The 21,066-nt window shown below is 60.2% G+C and overlaps 1 protein-coding gene across 1 annotated transcript in view; it reads left to right on the forward strand.

Moving 5' to 3' along the window:
- Positions 1-21,066, forward strand: part of CLPB (caseinolytic mitochondrial matrix peptidase chaperone subunit B) — an 88,855-nt gene that overhangs the window by 55,402 nt on the left and 12,387 nt on the right. The window contains exons 7-9 of the mRNA XM_035339697.1: positions 7,460-7,557; positions 11,435-11,549; positions 19,828-19,905. Coding sequence (XP_035195588.1) covers positions 7,460-7,557; positions 11,435-11,549; positions 19,828-19,905 — 291 coding nt within the window. The remainder of the gene's footprint in view (positions 1-7,459; positions 7,558-11,434; positions 11,550-19,827; positions 19,906-21,066) is intronic.

The following is a 21,066-nucleotide window of genomic DNA, read 5'->3' on the forward strand; positions in this document are numbered from 1 at the left end:
TGCCATGCCATGCTGTGCCATGCCGTGCTGTGCTGTGCCATGCCATGCCGTGCCATGCCATGCTGTGCCATGCCGTGCTGTGCCATGCCGTGCCATGCCAGGAGCAGCAGCAGCAGCAGAGCCCTTGCTCAAAGCAGCACTGCAGGAGGGTCCCCCAGTGCTGGGAGCGGCTCCCCCGTGCCATGCCCTGATTCTGGGACATCCCCGTGTGCACCCACAGGCCGTGGCACTGGGAAGGAGACCCCTGGCTTTGCTTTCTCAGCGTGCACAAGACCCGCTGCAGGCTGTGAGTGCTCTGCTTCAGGCTGTGTGTGTGTGGAGGGGGGATTGGGTACCCCGCCGCTTCAATGTTAAGCACAGGCACCGTGCAGTGCGATACCAGTAAGAAAGCAGATCCAAGACAACACTTTTATATTTAACACACATTAATTTATTTTCTCTTTCTGTTGCCACCTTCCCATTTGCCATGCATCTGTTTTATGCATTCAAAGAGAAATCCAGCCCCGTGCTGTTACTGCTGGGGGTCGGTGCTGGCCGGGTTGTACCTGTGCGCTGGGCACAGCTCTGCTGAGTTCCGCTGAGGTCCCTAAAAGCAGATTTCAGCTGCTCTGGCTGCCCCTGCTTCGGCAGGGCTTGGACCAAATGGCCTCCAGGTCGCTTCCAACGTCCACGGTGCCGTGATGTGGTCATCCTGCTGAATTGTGTGATTTTATAGCAGAGTCAAAGTCTCTGGGCAAGAGTCCACGGAGGCAGTAGCCTTTGTCACAGCTCTGAAGGAGACCAAGTAATTGTGGAGGGTCTGCTGTGAATTTCAAGCAGCGTTCTGCATTCCGTACGCTGACCGCTGCCGTGGCCTCGTGTGCTGCCTCATCTCACCCGCCAAGGACACCGAGCCACCCCCAGGATGTGTCCGCAGGGTGCCACGTGGGCAGAGGGTCGGGAGATGTGGGGCACTCCCAGCCCTTCCCAAGGCTCGCTGCTCTGCCACCTTTCCTCCTCGCTGTCTTCCACCCCGTCCCCCTCTGCTGGCCCGAGGCAGGGCGCCGCTTGCTTGTGCCAAAGGAGGCAGCGAGGGTGGGCGCACGCCGTGTCCGACCCGCGGGTGGGAACAGTGCTTAGGAGAAACCCCCTGGCAGCCATCCCCCGGACAGCCTCACCCACGGGGCTGCTCTCTGCCCTTCCAGCCGTGGGTGGTTTTCCTTCCCGGAGTTGATCCGACTGCCTTCTGGCCCCTGCTGCCCTGCAGCAGCCAGCCCTTCGGCAGGGAGGCCGGCGGCACCCCGCTCCGGGGGGACGAGGGGCCCAGAACCGAGCGCAGCCCTCGAGGCACAGGCGGGCACCGGGACCCTTCCCAGTTTGTTCTTTCTCCTTTCCGAAGCAATTCTCGCCTGGCCTCAGCAGTAAGTTGATGTTCCACAGAACCCGAGGCCTGGTTTCCTGCTGAAGGGCGGCTCCGTGCCTGTCGCTGCTTGTCTGCAATTGCGATCGATTGTTCCGTGGGGGCGTTGGCTTACGTCTGCTCCACGAGTTGGGTTTCACTTGCCAGCTCATCCCTGTCCGCCAACAAGCTCTGATCGGTTTTGGTGCTCGTCATCGTGTCGGGGTAGCCCTCCTTCCCGGCATTCACAGATGCTGACCCCGCAGCATCAGCACGACCCCCTGGGTGCCCCTGGACAGCCTCCTTTCCTCTCCTTCGCTCGTGTCCTTCGTTTTCACGCCGTTATTTATCTCCGGGCCGTCCTGTAGCAGCCTGCTGCTTGGGCGAGGAGCTCCGCGGCTCTCAGACACCGCTCGGGTCCCGCAGCCACCCACAGAGGGATCTGAGGCTGGGCGTGGGGCGACCACTTCTGCAAAGCAGCCTTTGAACATTTTTTCTCTGAGCCCTCGGGTTACAACTTGATCAGCTAGTGCAGCTCACGTTCTCTGGCTGCCGTCCAGTTTCTGGTACAGTTTAAAAGGTTTTGGGTTTTATTCCTGAAGCCAGGGCTTCTTTTCAGTCCTTCTTGTCCTCCGTTACTGCAGCTTCGCATTTAGCCTCCTCCAGCAAGTGCTCTGTTCTGTTGTCCTCCTCTTGCCAAAGGGTGATTTTTAAGATCATAACTTTTCCCTTTAACAGACTTTTTGACACATAGCATGGGTTTCTTCAGCCTTTAATGCCAACGTTTCTGAACGTTTTCGGCTGGCTTTCGTTTCTACCAAGGCTCTGTACTCCCTTGGAGCAAAACTGGGCAATGGATTCCTGGCAGGAGCTTGCTAAAGACGCAGTTCAGCATGAGAAACGTCCTGCTGCAGCGTGCTGCGTGTGAGCCGGGGCTTTGGAGAAAGCCTTCTGCTCCATCCAGGGCTGAGTGCAGACTGCCTGTCTCATGAGCTGTCCGGCTCTTTGCTCCAGGAGGCACCTCCTGCCCTCTGGTTCGCACCCATTTATCGATTTCTTCCTATTTTTGCCCTCGCAGTCTCTGCGGTTGTTCTTAGCGCCCCCCATCCTCCGGTCTCTCAGAGAAGCCCTGCTGCTGTCCCTCCCTGCCCAGCCAGGACGTTTCATCCCTGTACAAACTCTGTGTCACCAGCAGGAACAATCCACTGATTTATATATCCATCGGTCTGCAGCCTTTCCTCAGCACCTAACGTCACCGCTCCCCCAGGCTCCTCTAAAGCTTGCACAGCCTGGGTCGGGACCTGGCTGCTGTGTGTGGGAGCCGACACGCTCCTCGTCTTGCTCTGGTTCCCGAGGTCTGTGAGCGCTGTGCACCGCAGCGAGGACCTCTCCTCCTTGCTGTTTTTCACCTTCCCCCATCAGCACCTGACCCTCCTCAGGAACTTCAGCCTGTTTCTGGTGTAGAGGGGTCTCTCCTCGCCATGTCAACTCTCCGCTGAGGCACCATCCCCTCGTTTGGTGGTGGATGTGTTACAACTTATTAAAAATCCTGGTCCTGGTGGCGGCTGGGTAAAGCTGTGGGAACAAATCCTCAAGAGGATGAGCTGCCAGCGTGCTTGGTTAAGGCACGAGGCGTTTTTTTTCTCTAGTGCAGGCAGACGCAGAGTTCTGCAGGCTGGGAGAGGAATTACGGACCTGTGGGGATGCAGGCTCCGAGGAGACGTGAGTCCCAGCAGGGAGAGCAGAACGAGCCAGGCCAGAGGGCGAGAGAGGTCTTAGGCAGGCCAGGCAGGGCAAGAGCTAGCACGGGGTGCTGGACAAACGCACGTCGGAGAGGCTGGAGCGGCACCAGGAGCAACGAGGGGCAGCAGATGCCGACCCCAGGCGCTCCCGGCTGCGTCTTCCAGCGTTAACCGGCGCTCGTGGTGGTGGCACCGATCCTGCGGCACGCGTGGGGACCCTCTGCGAAATCTTTTTGCACCTCGCCGTTGGTGCGTGTGCTATCATCGCGTTACAAATGCTCCCATTTTTAATGAGGATCTTACGAGCCACTGATGAGCGATTCCAGCTGCTCGGCGCGGTGGATCCGCGGGCCTCAGCTAGGTTTGCAAAACCCTTCCGACAGCGAGACGCAAGCCTGGCCAGACCTGCTTCTCCTTGCAGTGCTGGTTGTGCCCCTGCCCATCCCGTCTCTATCCCAAATCTGCAGGCTGCCGCCCTCCGTAGCGATGGCCTGAACGCCACGAGGGTTTTTGCAGCCGTTTGTGTCCTTTAGTGGTGTCTTCAGCGTCACTCCTGTCCTGCACCACTCCGCCCCTGGTCCCTGTCGATTCTCCTCCCGTGCGCCCTTTGAAGATTTTGTTCTTGGCCTCCCCTCGGTGCGATTCGAGGCTGTTCGTGGGGCAGCGTGTGTTCTCGCTGGAATTCAAGCAGCTGGGGAGATTCGTTTGACCCGGCAGCAGGGGCTGAAGGTGGCCGCCTGCGAGCGGAGCAGTGCCCGGTAGCGTGTCCCTGCCAGGTACCCGACAGAAAACGGGTGCCAGGGACCAGGCTCTGGTGGCCACTTCCCCATTAACAGCGTATGCTAAAAGGCGCTTGTGAAATACGCCTCCTATTGATTTAAAAACAGGTTTGTGTTCCTGGAAAAAGGGGTGATCATGCTAATTCAATCACCGAAGACTCGGGAGGACAGGAGTCCTTTTATATTACTTTAACTAGCCGTGCGGAGCAATAACAATGTCATCCCTTGTCAAAGCTGACGGCTGATGACACTCTGTAAGCCCCAGCAGGTGACACGGGCGGCTTCCTCGGTGAATCCCGCGCTGTTCTGGTGCTTGAGCAGGGCCGTGGAGAGGTGGAGAGGCCCCAGGAGGAGTGGACTGGGTCCTGCAGGGGGGTGCTACGTGGGAGCGGGGTGCTCCCCGCGTCCTCCCCAGCGTGCCGCAGCACGGGGCGGGCGGGTGGGCTGCGACGGGGGCCGAGGAGGTGCCAGGCTGAGCCCGAGGAGATGTAAGAGGCAATCCCTGGGAATTCTCCATCCCTCCTGGGGCTCTCGCGCTGTGCCGAGGACGGGCGATGTGCCCCATCCCGTCCCAAAGCTCGTCCAGGAGCTTCGTGTCTCGAGCTTCCACCCACGAGGAGCTCGGCGATGGGGCCGAGCCTGGGTTTGGGATCAGGGAGCTTCGGTCCCGCGCAGGGCTTGGTCCGTGCTCAAACGTCCGTGAGGGCTCTGAGCTGCGGGGACGCTGAGCCGGGTGCGCTCCTCTGCGGGGTCTGGTGAGGACCTGGGAGAGGTGGAGGCACCCTGAGGAGCTAACAAGTGACACAGGGATGGCTGCAAGACCAGGCCCCGGCTGAGAACATTGATTAGGGGCTGGGGACAGGGGACAGCAAGCAAGGATGGAGGACAGGGGGCAAGGATGGAGGATGGGGAGCAAGGATGGAGGATGGGGGGCAAGGATGGAGGACAGGGGGCAAGGATGGAGGATGGGGGGCAAGCATGGAGGACAGAGGGCAAGGATGGAGGACGGGGGGCAAGGATGGAGGACAGGGGGCAAGGACTGAGGACAGGGGGCAAGGATGGAGGACGGGGGGCAAGGATGGAGGACAGGGGGCAAGGACTGAGGACAGGGCGCAAGGATGGAGGACAAGGAGCAAGGATAGAGGACAGGGCACAAGGATGGAGGATAAGAAGCAAGGACGGAGGACAAGGAGCAAGGACTGAGGACAGGGGGCAAGGATGGATGGCAAGGAGCAAGGATGGAGGACGGGGAGCAAGGATGGAAGAGAGGAAAAAGGAGCAAGGAGAGAGGAAAAGGAGCAAGGATGGAAGATAAGGAGCTAGGACAGAGGACAGGGAGCAAGGACAGCACCACGGTGGGGTCCCACGCTGCCTCCCCCCGGAGGATCCCACCCGAGGGTGCTGGGACCCCCGCTCCCCCTGGTGCCGACGCATTGAGGTACCCGCGCCCGCCGCGCCCCGCGCTCTATTGACAGTTACCCGGAATCCGAAGGAATTCAAGACAAATTGTTAAGAGGACGGAGTTAATAAAATTTGAAAAATTGAGGCCTGTCACTCCACTAAACTTTGTTCGATACGGCTGACAGCAACATATTTCCCCAATGAGTGACCTTACGCAGCTGCTCCAGCGAGGCGCCGCCGCGCGGGTGCTGGGCGAGAGCCGGCGCGCTATTTATCAAATATGATAAGCCGGGGCCTACTAATGTGAGCGGGGAGGTGCAGGAGGGCCGGGGGAGGAGGCGGCCGCCTCGCACAGCCCGAGGTGTCGCCCAGGTGTCGATCTCCAGCCCCAGACAGCTGGTGGGAGGTGACGGATGGCCTCCTATTAAGCCCGGCGAGGCCGGAGCCCGCTGGGCGCGCGCAGCGGGGCCGAGGCGCCCGGCCCGTGGGCGGCCGCGGGGGTGGGCGAGGGCAGCGGGGAGGGGGCGGCGAGGAGGGAGGTCAGGCCGGGGCGCTGATGAAGCGGTGGCCACTTCGGCGTGCTATTAGCAGGCAAAGTGACACCGTTATTTATGGCGGCGTAATATTTTATTGCTGCCGGTACTGGAGGTGGGAATCGACCAGTCGCGTGAGTCGGGTTCTATCAATTATTGCGGCAATTAGTCAAGTCGTCAAAGCCATTAACAGGGGGATTAGGCCAATATTGGAGAGCCATTATTGATAGGTCCAGGAGAAGGGAAGAGCCGAACGAACCTCGGCCTTCATTTGAGATGAAAGCGGGCCTCGCCACCAGGATGTCACCGCTTGGAGAGCCCCGGACGTGCCCCCCTGCGCGGCGGGGAGGGGACCGGGAGGGCTGGGGAGGGGGCGAGCTCTGCCTCTGTCAGGGACGACGGCGGGCCCCGGCCCCGTGCAATCTCACCTGTCTCCATCATCTTCTTGATTCGCAATGACAAGGCTCGCAACAGAAATTACTCCGTGTCGAATGTTTATGGAGCACATTTTTCATTCTGTAAGCAAATATAGATCCCCGATGCCGATGCTCGGGAACGGCTCGTCTCCCCGGCTGGCGGTAGCGCAGCCCTCTCTCCTCTTTCATATATTCTGACTGCTGCTCGCTTTTACAGAGCGCCCGGGGTGCTCGGCGCATCCCCACGCTCTAGGAGCAGAGGCTGCCGCCCGCGCCGCGTGTGCCCAGGTAGCCGCATCGCCCCGGGGCGCAGCGGGGCAGAAGGTGTTTGCCACGCTGCCTGCGGAGCCGGGAGCCCGCGGCAGCACCCGGGCAGCTTTTAGGCAGCTCCTGTCCCTCTCCCGTCCCTCCCTGCCGGGCGCAGGCGCGGGCAGCCCTCCCTGCCCTGCTGCCGGTCCCCATCACCCCCCTGGTTCTCAGGCTGCGCCCCAGCGCTGCCCAGCACCGCCACCGGCTCTCCTCAAGGCTGGGTGCCTTCTGCCGCTCCGGATCCGCCGGGATGCCGAGGTTATAGCTCAAGCACCCTGCCAGGGGTTCAGCCCAGCCTGCCCAGGACTGCCTCCGCGTGCTTGCTGCTGCTTCCCCCCGCACCAACTGGGACCAGTTGGGCTCTCTGTGTTCCCCTGCAGCCCGGCATGTCTGGGAAGGGGACGGGGAGCTCTGGGCAGGCTCGTTTCCATGACTCCCTGCAGCAGTTTGGTCTTTGGGGTTTGTTAACGGCGTTTCTTTGATTTATTCCTGAATAAGAGAACGATTTTTCCCCAGAAGCCACTTCTGTGGCTCACGGTGGCAGCTGCTCAGCAGACCACAGCCAGCTCCAGCTCCAGCCTGGAATAACAGCGGAGGGACGGCGTGTCCGACCAATGCCACCGGGGTCCCACATGGCTCCCCCAGGCTGTATTTTCCCCTGGCGCCCATGCGCTCTCGTCCCCGACAGCCGATTGTTAGGGGTGACAACCCCTTTTCTCGTTCCCCGCACAGCCGCGCGTGCAACCGCTGCTTGTACGCCGTCCCCCGCTGATCCCGGTTCCCTCCGGAGCAAAGGTGCCGAGGGGACTCGGACCCGCGCGGGGGGCACAGGATGCGCTTCGTGCTCCTTCTGCCCCAGGGCTCTGCTCCCCTGACCTTTCCCATTCCTTCCTGCCCTCAGGTGCCAACCCCCTGCAGAAGAACGAGATGGGACACACGCCGCTGGATTACGCCCGTGAGGGGGAGGTGATGAACCTTCTGAGAGCGTCAGAGACGAAGGTGAGCCCGAGATGCGGGTGGCTTTCTCGTTCTTCTTCCAGTGTAAGAACAGTTCTCAAGGGCCGGTGCCGGCCGTGGAGCGCTGCCTTGGCTCCCTTACACCTACACCCCCAAGATGCCGCGCTGTTCTGGAGGAAGCCTGTGTGAACTGATGAGATGATGCATGAAGGGGAAAGAAAGGACCTTCCGCCGTCCTTCGGAGCTGTAGCTGTGGCTGCGTGCCTTCTCTTCCATGCCGACAGGTCTCACTTGGCAGTGAGATACACGGGGACGAGCAATTCCGTCCTGCAAGCGCTTGGCGAGAACACAGTACGATGGGGATGCTCTTTTACTGCAGCTTCTGAAATTCTCAGCAGAGAATTTGAGCTTGCCACCAGATTGCTACAGCAGGAACCGAGTCCCGGTGAGGCCAGGCGTGCTTCTGCTTTCCCCTGACGTTGCCTGCCTCAGATTTTGCTCTGCAGGCCTGGAATTTGAACTTGCCTGTTGGAAACCTGAGGTTAAAAACTCGCCCGTGCATGGAAGATGAAGGGAATTTAAACTGTGGCGATGACCACGTGGAGCAGGCACCGTCACGTAAGTCTGCCAGGCAGTCACCTCTGCTGGACGGCCTGTGCTTGCCGAGGAACACCCGTGCCCGAGTCCCACCTCAAAGCCACGTTCCCCGACCAGAAATCCCGCGTCCGTAGCGCGGGGCACGGCGCTCCTTCCTCCGTGCTCCCCGTGCTGGATCAGAGCGGGGAAGGCGGCTGCAGAGCCGACGGCTTCTGGCGAGCTGTGCTTGCGGGGCAGCTCTCCAGGCAAGTTTTAAGGAAGGGAAGTTGAGAATAAAGTACTGGGGGTCGGTGCAGGAGCAGGGAGGAGGAATTATCTGCTGGGTAAAGACTCTCCGGGGTCCAGCACCGGCAAAGAGCCGCCCCAACCAGCCTGAAAAAGCTGCACTGGTTTTTATGCTTGACTAACAGACGGAGGGGAGAGAGGAAATATATCTGCAAAGATGCTCCCGACGAAGATGATTGTACTTGTATATAAAACAGAAGACAGTCAAGGCAGCCCGTGATGAATATTCAGCTGGGGGGGATGCGGTGCTCCCGGGGCTGCATCCACCCCAGGATCTGCGTTCCACCGAGAGTCTTTGAGAATTTATTGCTCGTTTTAATCACTGCTCGAGAATGAATTGGCAGAACTATTACTGGGCGGGCACATCCCATAGATTTTATTTACATATCCTTGTGACAGAATAACAAGGGGTTTTCATATGTATTTTTAATTTATTTTCGGTTTCCTTTATCCTGCTAAAAAAGCCCCGTGCGCGCCTGAGCACGCTGCTAGAGCACGCTTGCTGCCAGCGAGGGCTCTTGGGCTGGTTCGCGTTGCTGAGCGCTGCAGGTGAAGGCCAAGTACGCTGGCGTGGATATTACAGGGCTGAGAGGAAGGGAGAAGCCCTGAAGCTAACATCTTCTGAGGGCACCTGGCCTGAGAGCAGCCCCAGGACGACGGCTTGAGGACTGAGCTCAGTTCCTCGGGTTCTTCCTTTGCCCGTTCAGTTGTTGCTCCCCAGCACACCCGGCTGAGTGTCAGGGGCTGAAATTTATGCTTAGGGACTTCTCAGGCTTTCCTCAAAGATGATTTCCTCAAAATTTCCCTTCCCTTCGGTGCCGCGGCTAAAACTCAGCTCTGGAAGGCATCAGGCACGTTCGCTTTTCAGCCGCCAAGACTCGGCACCACGCTCCCACCCTGCCCCTCTGCTTCGGGTCTTACACTCCAACGAGCGCAGTCCCAGCCTGACCACCCTGCGGGGTTTTTCCTCTCTCTGCCAGTGGCTGCTGAAGGGTTTCTAAGGAGGCGATGAGCCCGGACGAGCACGTCGGTGCCCTTTCCCCGAGCTCCCTTCGGGCAGGCAGCGGCGTGAGGACTCCCTGAGCTGGACCTCATGTCCGCTTCATCGCATCGCCTCTGGGGGAGCTTTGGAAGCACACCCGGTCGTGGTGTGCTGCTTGTCCTGCCCAAAGGCTGGAACCCGGGCATCGCTTTCTCCACGACCCCGACTTGGTTTGCAGACCCAGAAGTTTATCGTCCTGGCTTCCTTTAATCTTACAACCTCCTCCCGTGAGGTGAAGGATGCCGTGCCCCCCCCAGCTGTAGGTTTTCTGCGAAGGTTCCTGCACTCAGCGTTGCCCACCGCCGCGAGGCTCCTGCTGGCACGGGGACGCTGGAGCCGTGGTGGCACGGGGCAACGGCAGGTTTCTCCAGAACTCATCCCGAGCAGAAAAATGTGGTGGGAAAGCTCGGAAAAAGCACTGTGACCGTGCAGCCTTTGCTCACGAAGGGGGCTTTCTTCCTACCCAGGGATGTTTCTGACGCTGGTCTTGCTCCTTGCAAGGCAGCGTGGCAGCAGAGGCGCGTCCCGTCCTGCCCGTCCCGGCTCTCCGTAAGCCCATGCGAGTCACTCAGCACCCTGGCGGCAGGGATCACCTTCTCTGCACTTTAAAAAAAAAAGGAAAGGAAGAAGAGGAGGGAGGAAGAAAAGATTTGCCAAGGTGCACAGAAAGACACGGAGCCGTGCCCGGAGCCCCGCGATGTCGGTGAGGCCAGGGGCGCTCAGCGCTGGCACGCTGGGGTCTGGCCCACCCGTGCTGCTCCGCAGGGATCCGCAGGGACGTCACTGTCCCGTGTGAGCCATCCCCGTCGCTCAGTGCAGCTCCTCCCAGAGTGATTTCCCTGGCCATGGACCAGAGGCCACCTCTGGCCGTGATCAGAAGGGTACAGCAGGAAGCTCTGCAGCGTTTCCTAACGAGGCAAAGGGGCTGTGGGATTTGTCCTCTTTGCTCTAGAAAGTCACCGCACTCCAAGACCTGCCCCCACTCCGGGCATCTGAGTCCCTGTGAACGTGAGATGTGCTCGTGTCTGGTGTCTGTGACCTGCTGCTGGGAGGGGGCTTTGAACATCCGAATCACGGCTCCGACGTGGTCAGGACCCAGGAGAACAAGGGCTTGCCCCCCTCACCCCCTCCGTGTCTTTGCGGTCTGAGAAGCGAAGGCGCCGCACGCGTTGTGCGTTCTGCACCCAGCCCGGCTGGAAGCAACGCTGACGGCGCTGGCTGTAAAAGGCTCCGCTCTCTGCTGAGCTGGAGGTGGAAGGGGGCAAACACCCCGAGGAAAGCTCCCTGCAGTGCCTGTCTGCGAAGCAGGGGGCCCGGGGTGCAGCACAGGGCGCAGCCGCGCTCCTCGCCCCGCTCTGGGCTGTTAGACTCCTTGTACCGGAGGTGCTGGCAGGTAGGAAACAGGTGGAGCACTTCGGGCTCTATTTTTCCAAAGTAAACAAGTCCCTGACGGGTTAACAGCTCACGAGGAAATCCGAGACAGGATCTCAGTTCCCTTCGGATCCTGGCCCAGGAGCAGTGCAGCCTGGTTTTCCCACCAGCTGCAAGGTTTCCAGCTGCTGCCCTCGAAGCTCGCCCCGTTCTCTCCGTTCCCCTGCCTGCAGCCCCCTGCCTGCAGCCCCCTGCCTGCAGCCCCCTGCCTGCAGCCCCCTGCCTGCAGCCCCCTGCTGCTCAGCAATTCCCTCTTGCTGCCTCTCGGGGCTGGTGCTGCCAGCCTCCTACCAACCCCGAGCTGCATCCCAGTGACCTGGAGCAGCGGTCTGCCCGTCTGTCTGCCCGTCTGTCTGTCTGTCTGCCCGTCTGTCTGCCCGTCTGTCTGTCTGTCTGCCCGTCTGTCTGTCTGTCTGCCCGTCTGTCTGTCTGTCTGTCTGTCCATCTGTCTGTCTGTCCATCGGGCACACGACCACACGGCGCTTCGCAGTCGCGCGCGTTGCCACTTGTTCCCCGCGTTGCTCAGGGAAGTGCCGGGTGCCAACGTCTCCTTCCCCCTCGCAGTTCCAGGAGGAGCAGCGCCGGAGGGAGGTCGAGGAACGCCGGAGGTTTCCGCTGGAGCAGCGGCTGAAGGAGCACATCATCGGTCAGGAGAGCGCCATAGCCACGGTGGGAGCAGGTAGGAGCGCTCGCTGCCCGCCCCGCTGGCCTGCAGCTTCGGGTTCTCCTCGAGCCGTGATCCGAGCTGAGGCCAGCGAGAGCCTGCAGGCATTTCCTGGCCGAGAAGGAGCTTGTCTTCATCTCGGGGGGGCTGCTTCAGGTGCCGAGGCAGGGCTGCTGGAGGCTCTCAGGCACGGAGTTAGAGCCCTTGGGTTCAGGATGGTTTCTCCCCATGCTAAGCCCAAGGGTTACAGCTGGCCTCCAGGGCTTGCGCCGCTCACCGTTAGCATGTTCTCAGCTGCTGGCTGAAATACGGTGCCTGAGCACGATGACACTTGAACATCTTTTTCCCAGGACCATTTGTCTTAAGAATATTATTCATTAATAATTCACGGGCAGTTCCGCACAGCTTGCTGCGCATAAACACCTCTCACAGACTGCTTGGGGAACCTCACTCCACACAAAACACAAGCACGTAGCTCGGCCACGCTTTCCTGGCCATCAGATCCAAGGCCATTTTAGCCCCGTGTCCTGCCAGCAGAGCGCAGAGACCGTCAGCCAGCCAGCCAGAGGGGTACTGCCCCGCTCTGCCCCATCCCCGTCCAACGCTGTGCACCCCAGGAGTTCCCTGACCCAGAAGCTCCCTCTGTGCGCAGCAGCAGATATCAGGAAGACATTTCTTCCCGAGTTTGTCCAAGCTGCCCTTGGATGCCTCCCTCGGCAGGCAGTCCCATAGCTGGCGAAGGAATAACGCGTCTGTATTTGCTTTAAATCTGCCTCCTGGTAGCTTCACCTGGTGCCCCCTGGCTCTGGTGTCGAGGGAAGCTTTCGCTGCTGAGGAGACCGACCGTAGCTCAGCTGCAGAGGCTGCTGCCCTTGGCACAAAGCTCTTCTTTCCTCACCACACGCCCATTTTGTTGGGAGCTCAGAGTCTGGCTCCACCTCGGTCGGTGGGAGTTAAGGTCCAGGCATCCCTGGGGGCACGTCACCGTCCCCTGCCGGGGCGGGGGGACAGCGGGTCGGCACGGCGGGCACATCACCAGCCTGCGCTTTACAGCCCTCTGCCTGCATCTCCCTGCTGCTGTTGCTTTCTGCCTGGAGAGCTGCTCGGGCTGGCTGTGGGCTGGAGGAACACTCGGTGACCCACGTCTCTGACACCTGGCCTGGAGCGAGCTCAATCGCCCGGTGTTTCCTTCTCTGCCACCCCTGGGCCACGTTCCCAAGCGAGGGTGCTGGTGCTTTATTCTTGAGGTGTTGTTCCTGCACTTCAAGGAGCCGAGTTTCCCCTGGTACAAATTAAATAACCACGGGGAGTAAACGAGGAGCCCGGCCTCTTGTGGCTGTGCTGCAAGCATACGGCGCGCAGCCGGGTTCGGGGGCACCCGCGGTGTTTTCCAGCAGCCCAGCCGGGGGAAAAACCGGAGCAGCTTTAAGGCAAACGGGCCCGAGCAGCAACCTTGGGCGCGGCCAGTTGCTCTGAGCTTAACTTCGTTACGCTAATCAATGAAGCACGTTGAGACCAAAGGGTGCTGGGCATCTGTAGAGCAGAGGGGGATGCGTTCCGCCTGCGTCGCTTCGCCGAGTGAGCGCCGTTCTCTCTCTCCCCAACCCCTGCGTGGGCTGCGGGGTGTTTTTCCTTGTGGTCCCCCGTGGGTGCAGCCTCTCACCTCTCCGCAGCACCACGAGGACATCGGGCCGGGTTACCATCCATGGGCTGGGCTGGCCGCACGTTGCCGGTCGCGGGCCGGAGAGCCCCTGGGCGCCGTTACCAATTCCTCGAGAGTCCCAGTCCAGGGCCCGAACAGCGGACGGCGAGCTAAGAGGGCCCGAGGCCGGGGCAGCAGCGCGAGCGCCGTGCTGAAACACAAAAACCACCCCAGCCTCGTTAACAAAGACGAGTCCTGTGTGATCTCGGAGCCCTCGGCAGAGCCAGCTCCCCTGCAAACACAGCAGCCACCCTGCGCTGGGAGAGCGGCTGCGCCTGGGGGCAGCAGGACGGGCTAATTGGGAAGCTTTGATTAATGGGTAGTGCCTGCTTCTGACACAGGTGGTGTTTCTGCGCATTAAAGCGGCTGCCTTTATGGAGGTTTCTGTTATTGAATTACAGGGAATGCGCTTGATACCCCCGCAGCCTCAGGATATCAGACCAAAAGGTAGCGGGAGAGTCTCTGTCCCCTCCTCCCCCCTTCCCTTCTGCCCCAGTCTGGCTGTTTTCCTTCAGGAAGGGTGAATTCAGAGACATCACTTTTTCTTTTGAGCACTTCCCATCTATCCGTGTCATTTTTTTTCTTCCCAGCTGTTTTTTGCTGCCGCTCTGTGGACTCCACGTGCCTCCCGTTGGCGCCCGCTGACACGGGTTGTTGGCCGGGCAACTTGCTGCGCGCCACGTCCCCGGCCTGGCCAAGCCCAGCTGATAGGTTTAATTTATACCCGCTGCCTTAATTGAATCATCCGATTTAATCCGCCGCTCGGTGCGTGATCCAAGCAGTCTCCAGAGAGGCTCGGCCACAAACACGAAGGGAGCTCGGGGTCCGCTCCATGGCACAGATGTATCGGAGCCCTGCAGCTCTTTGCTGCTGCCCCACGTAGGACAGACGCCGAGGACAGGGGGTGATATTAACCGATGAGAACAGGGCGTCTCGAGGGTGCTCTGACCAGGCAGCGTGGCTGGGGCTGCGAGGTGCTCCCCGCGGCATCCAGGTGAAGTCAGGAAAAAACCACGGGCAGGTCGTTGCTGCCATCCCGGGGACCGACGGAGCCTGGGTCTTACAACTGCTCCATGCAAATGGGCAGCGAAACAGCTTACGGTGGTGTTTCCAGGGCACTCTCATCAGTTCTTGTGCTCCCAGTCTGCTCAGTTCTTTGCTGGTTCGCTCGGGCATGCGCAGGCACGGGGTGGGACTGCGTGCGGCCTGGGGATCCCGCAGAAAGCCTCTCCTGGTGTTAGAAGCCCGGGCAGAGCCTGCTTCAAGTCCCTGTGTGTTGGTTTTGTGCTCTCACAGCCTAACCCCCGTGACGGGGGAAGAGTGGCTGTCTTACAGCGTTTGCCAGGCAGCGGGCCGTTGGAGGGGGGGTTGCAGAACGCCCCTTCCAGCCCTGATTTTCCCTGAATTTCTTTGGGGTTGAAGCAGTTTGCGTCGGGACTCTCCCTGAAGTCGAGAAGGAGGGAGGAAGGAGAAAAGTTCATAGAGACGTCTGCACGTACAGACTGGGCGATGAGACGCTGGAGAGCAGCCTAGAAGAGAGGGATCTGGGGGTCGTGGTAGACAGCAAGTTGAATATGAGCCAGCAGTGTGCCCTGGCAGCCAGGAGGGCCAACCGTGTCCTGGGGTGCATCAAGCATGGCATCGCTAGTAGGTCAAGGGAGGTGATTGTCCCGCTCTACTCTGCGCTGGTGTGGCCTCACCTCGAGTACTGTGTGCAGTTCTGGGCACCACAGTATAAAAAGGACATGAAACTGTTGGAGAGTGTCCAGAGGAGGGCTACGAAGATGGTGATAGGCCTGGAGGGGAAGACGTACGAAGAACGGCTGAGGTCACTGGGCCTGTTCAGCCTGGAGAAGAGGAGGCTGAGAGGAGACCTCATCACAGTCTACAACTTCCTCGTAAGGGGGTGTCGAGAGGCAGGAGACCTTTTCTCCATTAACACCAGTGACAGGACCCGCGGGAACGGGGTTAAGCTGAGGCAGGGGAAATTTAGGCTTGACATCAGGAGGGGGTTCTTCACAGAGGGGGTGGTTGCACACTGGAACAGGCTCCCCAGGGAAGTTGTCACTGCACCGAGCCTGTCTGAATTTAAGAAGAGATTGGACTGTGCACTTAGTCACATGGTCTGAACTTTTGGGTAGACCTGTGCGGTGTCAAGAGTTGGACTTGATGATCCTTAAGGGTCCCTTCCAACTCAGGATATTCTATGATTCTCTGATTCTATGAGATGATAAACAAGCGCGGTGCGGAAAATCTGCTTTTAAATTAGAAGATGCCAGCCGCTGAGGACGTGGAGCCGTGGCGGTGTTGAAGCCAGCAGGAGTGTCAGAGCTGGAGGAAGATGGGTGCACAAGAACAGCGCCCTGCCCGGATCCGGAGGAACCAGCTGTAATTCAGACAAGGTGTGCTCCTGTACAAGGCCCTCCTTGCCGCGTGCACAAGCACCTGGTACACCGAGGCGAGCGGTCCTACGCCTCCTCCTCCTCCTCCTCCTCCTCCTCCTCCTCCCTGTGGGGGCACGGCCGGGGGACGCGGGGTCCTGGCGGAGGAGAGGGGTCCCGCGGTGGGTACGGACCCGGAGGCATCGCCCCCGTGGCACCCCAAGCCCGGGCGGTCCGCGAAGCCCCACCGAATGAATTGATTTGATAAATGGACATTTATTACACTCACAAATTGGCTGAAACCAATTTCGGTCACATCAACCCCTGATAACTGCGAGGGTATTGATTTGTGTAAAGTAATACAGTGAATTTATCAGTTCAATAGCAAGCTGAAGGGCCTCTCGGAGACACAGCGCGACGGTTCCGCCGTTACAGATGTCCGAAATAAAGTGAAAGCACTGCGGCGACGCTGGAAATGGCTCCAGAGAAGAAGGCCCAGGCGTCATCGTCAGCCTCTTCGCCCGGACACTGGGGCTGGATTTCCTAATGAGATTTCAGTGAAGCAGCGCGACCGACCTCTTTCTTTTTCTTTCTTTATTTCTGCCCGTCCCCGGGGCTGCTGGAGGAAGGGGGCAGCTCGCCAGCCGGCACACCGCAGCCTCCTGCAGGGCCGCCGCGAGCAGCCTGGGCTGCTGGTACCAGCCCCAGGGCAAGGAGCATTCCTGGAGGCTTCCTCCGCTCTGCCCGAGGTCTTCATCCCTCAGACTGGCACCGATGCCCCTAAAATACCATCGCTGTGCCTCTTGCTGAAGCCAGAACGCGCAGTGGCCAACCTCAGGGCTTGGAGCCGTGGCTGCAGCCGTGGCTGCGAGGCCGGGGGCCGCAGCGTTCCCCCTCTGTGGTCAGCCAAAATCTTTCAGCTTTTCCCTGCCTGAGGCTAGGCTGCGCGCTACAACATGTCGCTTTCAGGCTGCTTACAGAAGGGGTTTTACACCTCCTCGCTCCCTTGATCTAACCAGCCCCCAGCAGACAGCTCAGCACCGTCCAGCCGAGCCCCCGCACTGAATCACGAGCGCTCTCTTTATGGGAGGTTTTTATGGCGTGGTTTATGTCGCCGGAGCTGCTGGGGGTGAGCCAAGCATTCAGCCATAAAGCGCGGTGTCCTGCTGCAGAGGCGGCTGCGAACAGACAGCGCTTAACCCCGCCGCCTTTGGGCCGCTGAGCGTGCTGACCCCGCAAGTGGTCAGTCCGTGCCCTGAAGCAGAAGTTTATTGCCTTTATTATCTTAGCTGAAATAGCCGCAGAAATTGGCGGCGGTCACGTTATTCCCCATCAATTTTTAAAAAAATAAATAAATGCCTACCCCTGGTATTTGACCTCCCGTTTGCTGTGATAAAGGACAGGGAGGGAGCACGTGCACCGGGCCGGGGAGGGAGCAGGAGCGCGGAGCTGGGACGGATGTGCCCAGACCTCGTCTGCCCCTGGGACTCACTGCAGCTGCCTGCCAGCCCTCTCCTTCGGGCATCGTCTCTGCTTTTCCCCTTCCCCTGCTCGTGCCCGGTGCAGGGGACGTCCCCGCCGTGCGCTCCTGCGCCCGGGGCAGGTGAGCCGCGTCCGGACGGAGCCCAGCCCTGCAGCCTGGCCCTGCGCCCGAGCTCATTAAGCCTTGACGGGAGTCAGGACTTCTTAGCCTGGCTGAAGCCCTGGATAATGCACCCAGATCGCGTCCGGGCGTAATCTGGCGAGTCCACGAGGCACTGGGCTGGGGTTCCCACCGTCCGAGCACGTTCTGCTGGGTGGATGTGCCCCTGGGGCCGCTCGCCCTGGCCCCCCGCACGGAGCTGGGGCTGAGCTCGAAGGGGGCTGAGCCACGGCGCCCGGTGGGTGCCCTCCGTGCCCCGCAGCTCGTGAGGGATCCAGGCACGCTCCTGTGCACTGCTCCGGCGGGTAATCGCCTTCATTATTAAAACACATTCCGTGCTCTTCCTCGTTGGGATTCATCTAGCTCCAGCCCCTGGAGCGCGCTAATTTTGTCTGCTAGATGAGAGGCGCGGGTGCTTTCTTGTGGAGATGCTTAATGGCTGTGGTCAGGGCAATCCTCAAACCTCTCGCTGCTAACCTCGGGAGATTGATTTTTCCTTGGTGTTTTCGGGCTCACTCGAGGCTCTGTGCTTCCTCTCCTAATCCTCGCCAGGTCCGTCGGCCTTCAGCCCGCCTGGGTCTGCTGCCCACGCTGCTCAGACGTGGGCACAGCGCAGCTTCCAGCCGCAGCACCGCGCCAGCAGCTTCGTGCCTGCTCCTCGGAGCGCCTGTGAGATCCGCACCGCACTGCGGCTGCTAGCTGCCGTCCTGGGGGCTGGAGCCGATGATCTCTCGAGCTCCCTCCCAACCCTACAGTTCTGTGATCTTCCCAGCGGGTTTGTGCCTGGCAGGGGCAGCTCTCCCCTGCCGTAGCCCGAGATGTCCGGCTCCTTTTTACCCACCAGCTGACAACAGCTGGCAAATACTTCCCATCGCTCACTGTTCCTGTTTGCCCTTGGCATGCCTTTTGTTGAGAATCTTACTTTCCCTTCCCCGATCAAGCAGAGGCTCATCGTGGGCTTCCTTTCTCTCTTCCTCAGGTTGAGTTTCAGCATTCCCCACTTACCTGGGCGCGCTCCTCCAGCTCCGGAGGGACAAAAATCCGCAGCGTCCCCAGCCCAGCGCGCTGCTCTGCGTGGCCTCTTCTGTAGCTTCTCATGTAGCTCCTTGACAGCAGGTCGCTCGGGGGCAGAGCAAGCCCCGATGCTTGGCTCCTTTCCCATATGGTCCGGGACGCGGGTCTGGTCCTGGGGCAGGGTCACGGCGCTGGGCAAGGGGACAAGCGGGCTGCTGACCCCGTTGGCGCGCGGTTGGGTCTCGTGGGGACAGCCGTGTCCCGGGGCGGCCCCTGCCACCCCCGTCCTTGCTGGAGCCTGTGCAAGATGGGATGGGAGCCAGGCCCCGGGATGCTTTCCTCGCTCCTGGAGAGCCTGAGCAGGCACATGGAGGTGAGACCACGGTTCTGCCCTCGAGACAGAACCGCAGAGGCACAGGAAGCCCCCAGAGCTCAAACCCAGCGCCTGGACAGCGGGAGGTGACAGCAGGGGGACATCGGCTTCCCTGAGCCACCTCTTGCTCCGCACACCGCTCCTGGCCACAGCGCTGCGCCAAGCCGGGACCCGCAGCTCCCAGCCCATCTCCCGGCACCAGCAGCCACCAGTAACAAGCCCCAGTCCAGCCCTGGGCTGGTGCTGGTGTTCAGGTGCTAGGGGCTGCTCGCCTGGCCAGCGGGCCGGGCAGCAATGGTCTCGGGCTGAGCTCGGGCGGGCGTTGCAGGGCAGATGCAGCCTGCCAGCAGCGACTCTTTGTCCCTCTGGGCTCCGCCTGCTGTTCCTGATCTTGCTCAGGTCTAGGGCAGTAATCCTGCTGACCGGGGGAACCAGGAAAGCCCAGCAGAACAACCGGGAGACCCCGAGGCTGAGGCTGTCCGTGGGACGGGCGGGAGGTGCCGCGCGCTCTGCAAGCCGGGTCGCTGTGCGTCCCGGAGGGGAGCGGTGTCAGTATCCTGGGAGGCAAACGGGTGTTTTGGCTTCCAACCTTCCCTTGCTTTCTGTAAAATTTTCCATGGGCACCTTATCCAGGATGCCCTTCGAAGCTGCTCTCCCGACACGCACCGAGACAACCGGCGGCTCTCCCTCGCCAGCCCCCCCAGCCACAGCTCGCCTCCATTCAGAGCTCCGGCGACCTTCGGTTCAGCACCGCTCATTTTTTTATCTGCGTGCGAGAAATGCAAAAAAAAAAACTTCTCCAAAGCCGCCTTTTCGCAGAAAGGGCGCACTTGTGAGCTGGAAACACGGCGTGCCGCCCGCACCCTCCCCTGCAAGCCCTCGCCGTCGCTCCCCGTCCCCCCTCCTCGCCGTCTCCCTGGCAACCCTGAGTGCACATCCTGGAAAACTTTATCCGAAATCTGCTCTGGGCAGCCTTCCAAATCCATGCTAACCTGATTAGGTGTCTCTGGGGCCTTTGCTGGCTAATCAGATTAGGTAGCACTAATGGCAGCGAGGACTTTGAGTGGGTAGAGAGCAGTAAAACACGGTGTATACTTAGTGATAATTATACTGGCTTTTGTGGCATTGATTTATGTGCCTGCCCCCCCCCCCACTTCTGTTTTTGTTGTGTTTAAATGCAGCCGTTCGGAGGAAGGAAAATGGCTGGTACGACGAGGAGCACCCGCTGGTCTTCCTTTTCTTGGGGTCGTCCGGAATAGGTAACGCGTGGGGTGCCCCTGAGCAGGGAGCATGGAGGGGAGGCTGGGCTGCGCTGGGGCACACGGGGACACACGGGGACACATGAGGACACATGAGGACACACGGGGACACATGAGGACACATGGGGACACGTGCACACACATGGACACGTGCACACATGGACACACATGGACACATGAGGACACACGTGGGCACATGGGCACACACATGGACACGTGCACACACGGACACACGTGCACACACACGGACACACGTGCACACACATGGACACATGTGCACACACACGGACACGTGAGGACACACATGGACACATGCACACACATGGACACATGCACACACATGGACACGTGCACACAGACACACGTGCACACACATGGACACATGAGGACACACACAGACACGTGCACACGCACGGACACGTGAGGACACACATGGACATGTGCACACACATGGACACGTGAGGACACACATGGACACAGGTGCACACACGGACACGTGCACACACATGGACACGTGCACACACATGGACACGTGCACACACAGACACGTGAGGACACACACGGACACCTGCACACACACGGACACCACCCATGGGGACACTCCGTGCTGGCCTGGCGCGGAGCCGTCCCAGGGGCCGTCAGCCTCCAAAGGCTGGAGAAGGAGCGGCTTTTTACCGCAGCAGGAGTTGAAGAGCCCTGTGCTGCTAACGCCTGCACGGCTGGGGCAATAGCAGGGATCTGCTGCCTGCAGACCCAAGCTCTGCCCGTCCTGCTCGTGCAGGCAGGGCTTGCTCGGCAGGGACGCCGCTGTAGTGACCCCGATGATATTTTTCCACAAGCACAACGAAACGCGACAGGACGGCTGCTCAGTTCGGGAAACGGGCAAAACGAATTTTACTTGGGAAAAAAAAAAAAAGAAAAAAAAAAAAAAGGCAGATTTAAAGCAACCGAACCGTGACATTTGAAACGACGCCGGCGCTTCTGCACCCGGCTGGCTCGGGGCTGCAGGGAAGATGCTGGGGCTGGAGGGGTTAAGGACGCACCTCACAGCACCAGCAGGCCGAGTGTCACCTCCAGACGAGTTGCTACACGGGGTATAAAAGCAGTAGGAAATGTTTCTGAGCCCTCATTGCGCCGCTCGTGGCAGGTCGGAAGGCTCAG

This window comes from Oxyura jamaicensis, chromosome 1 (assembly GCF_011077185.1).
Source record: "Oxyura jamaicensis isolate SHBP4307 breed ruddy duck chromosome 1, BPBGC_Ojam_1.0, whole genome shotgun sequence".
In the NCBI taxonomy this organism is placed as follows: Eukaryota; Metazoa; Chordata; class Aves; order Anseriformes; family Anatidae; genus Oxyura; species Oxyura jamaicensis.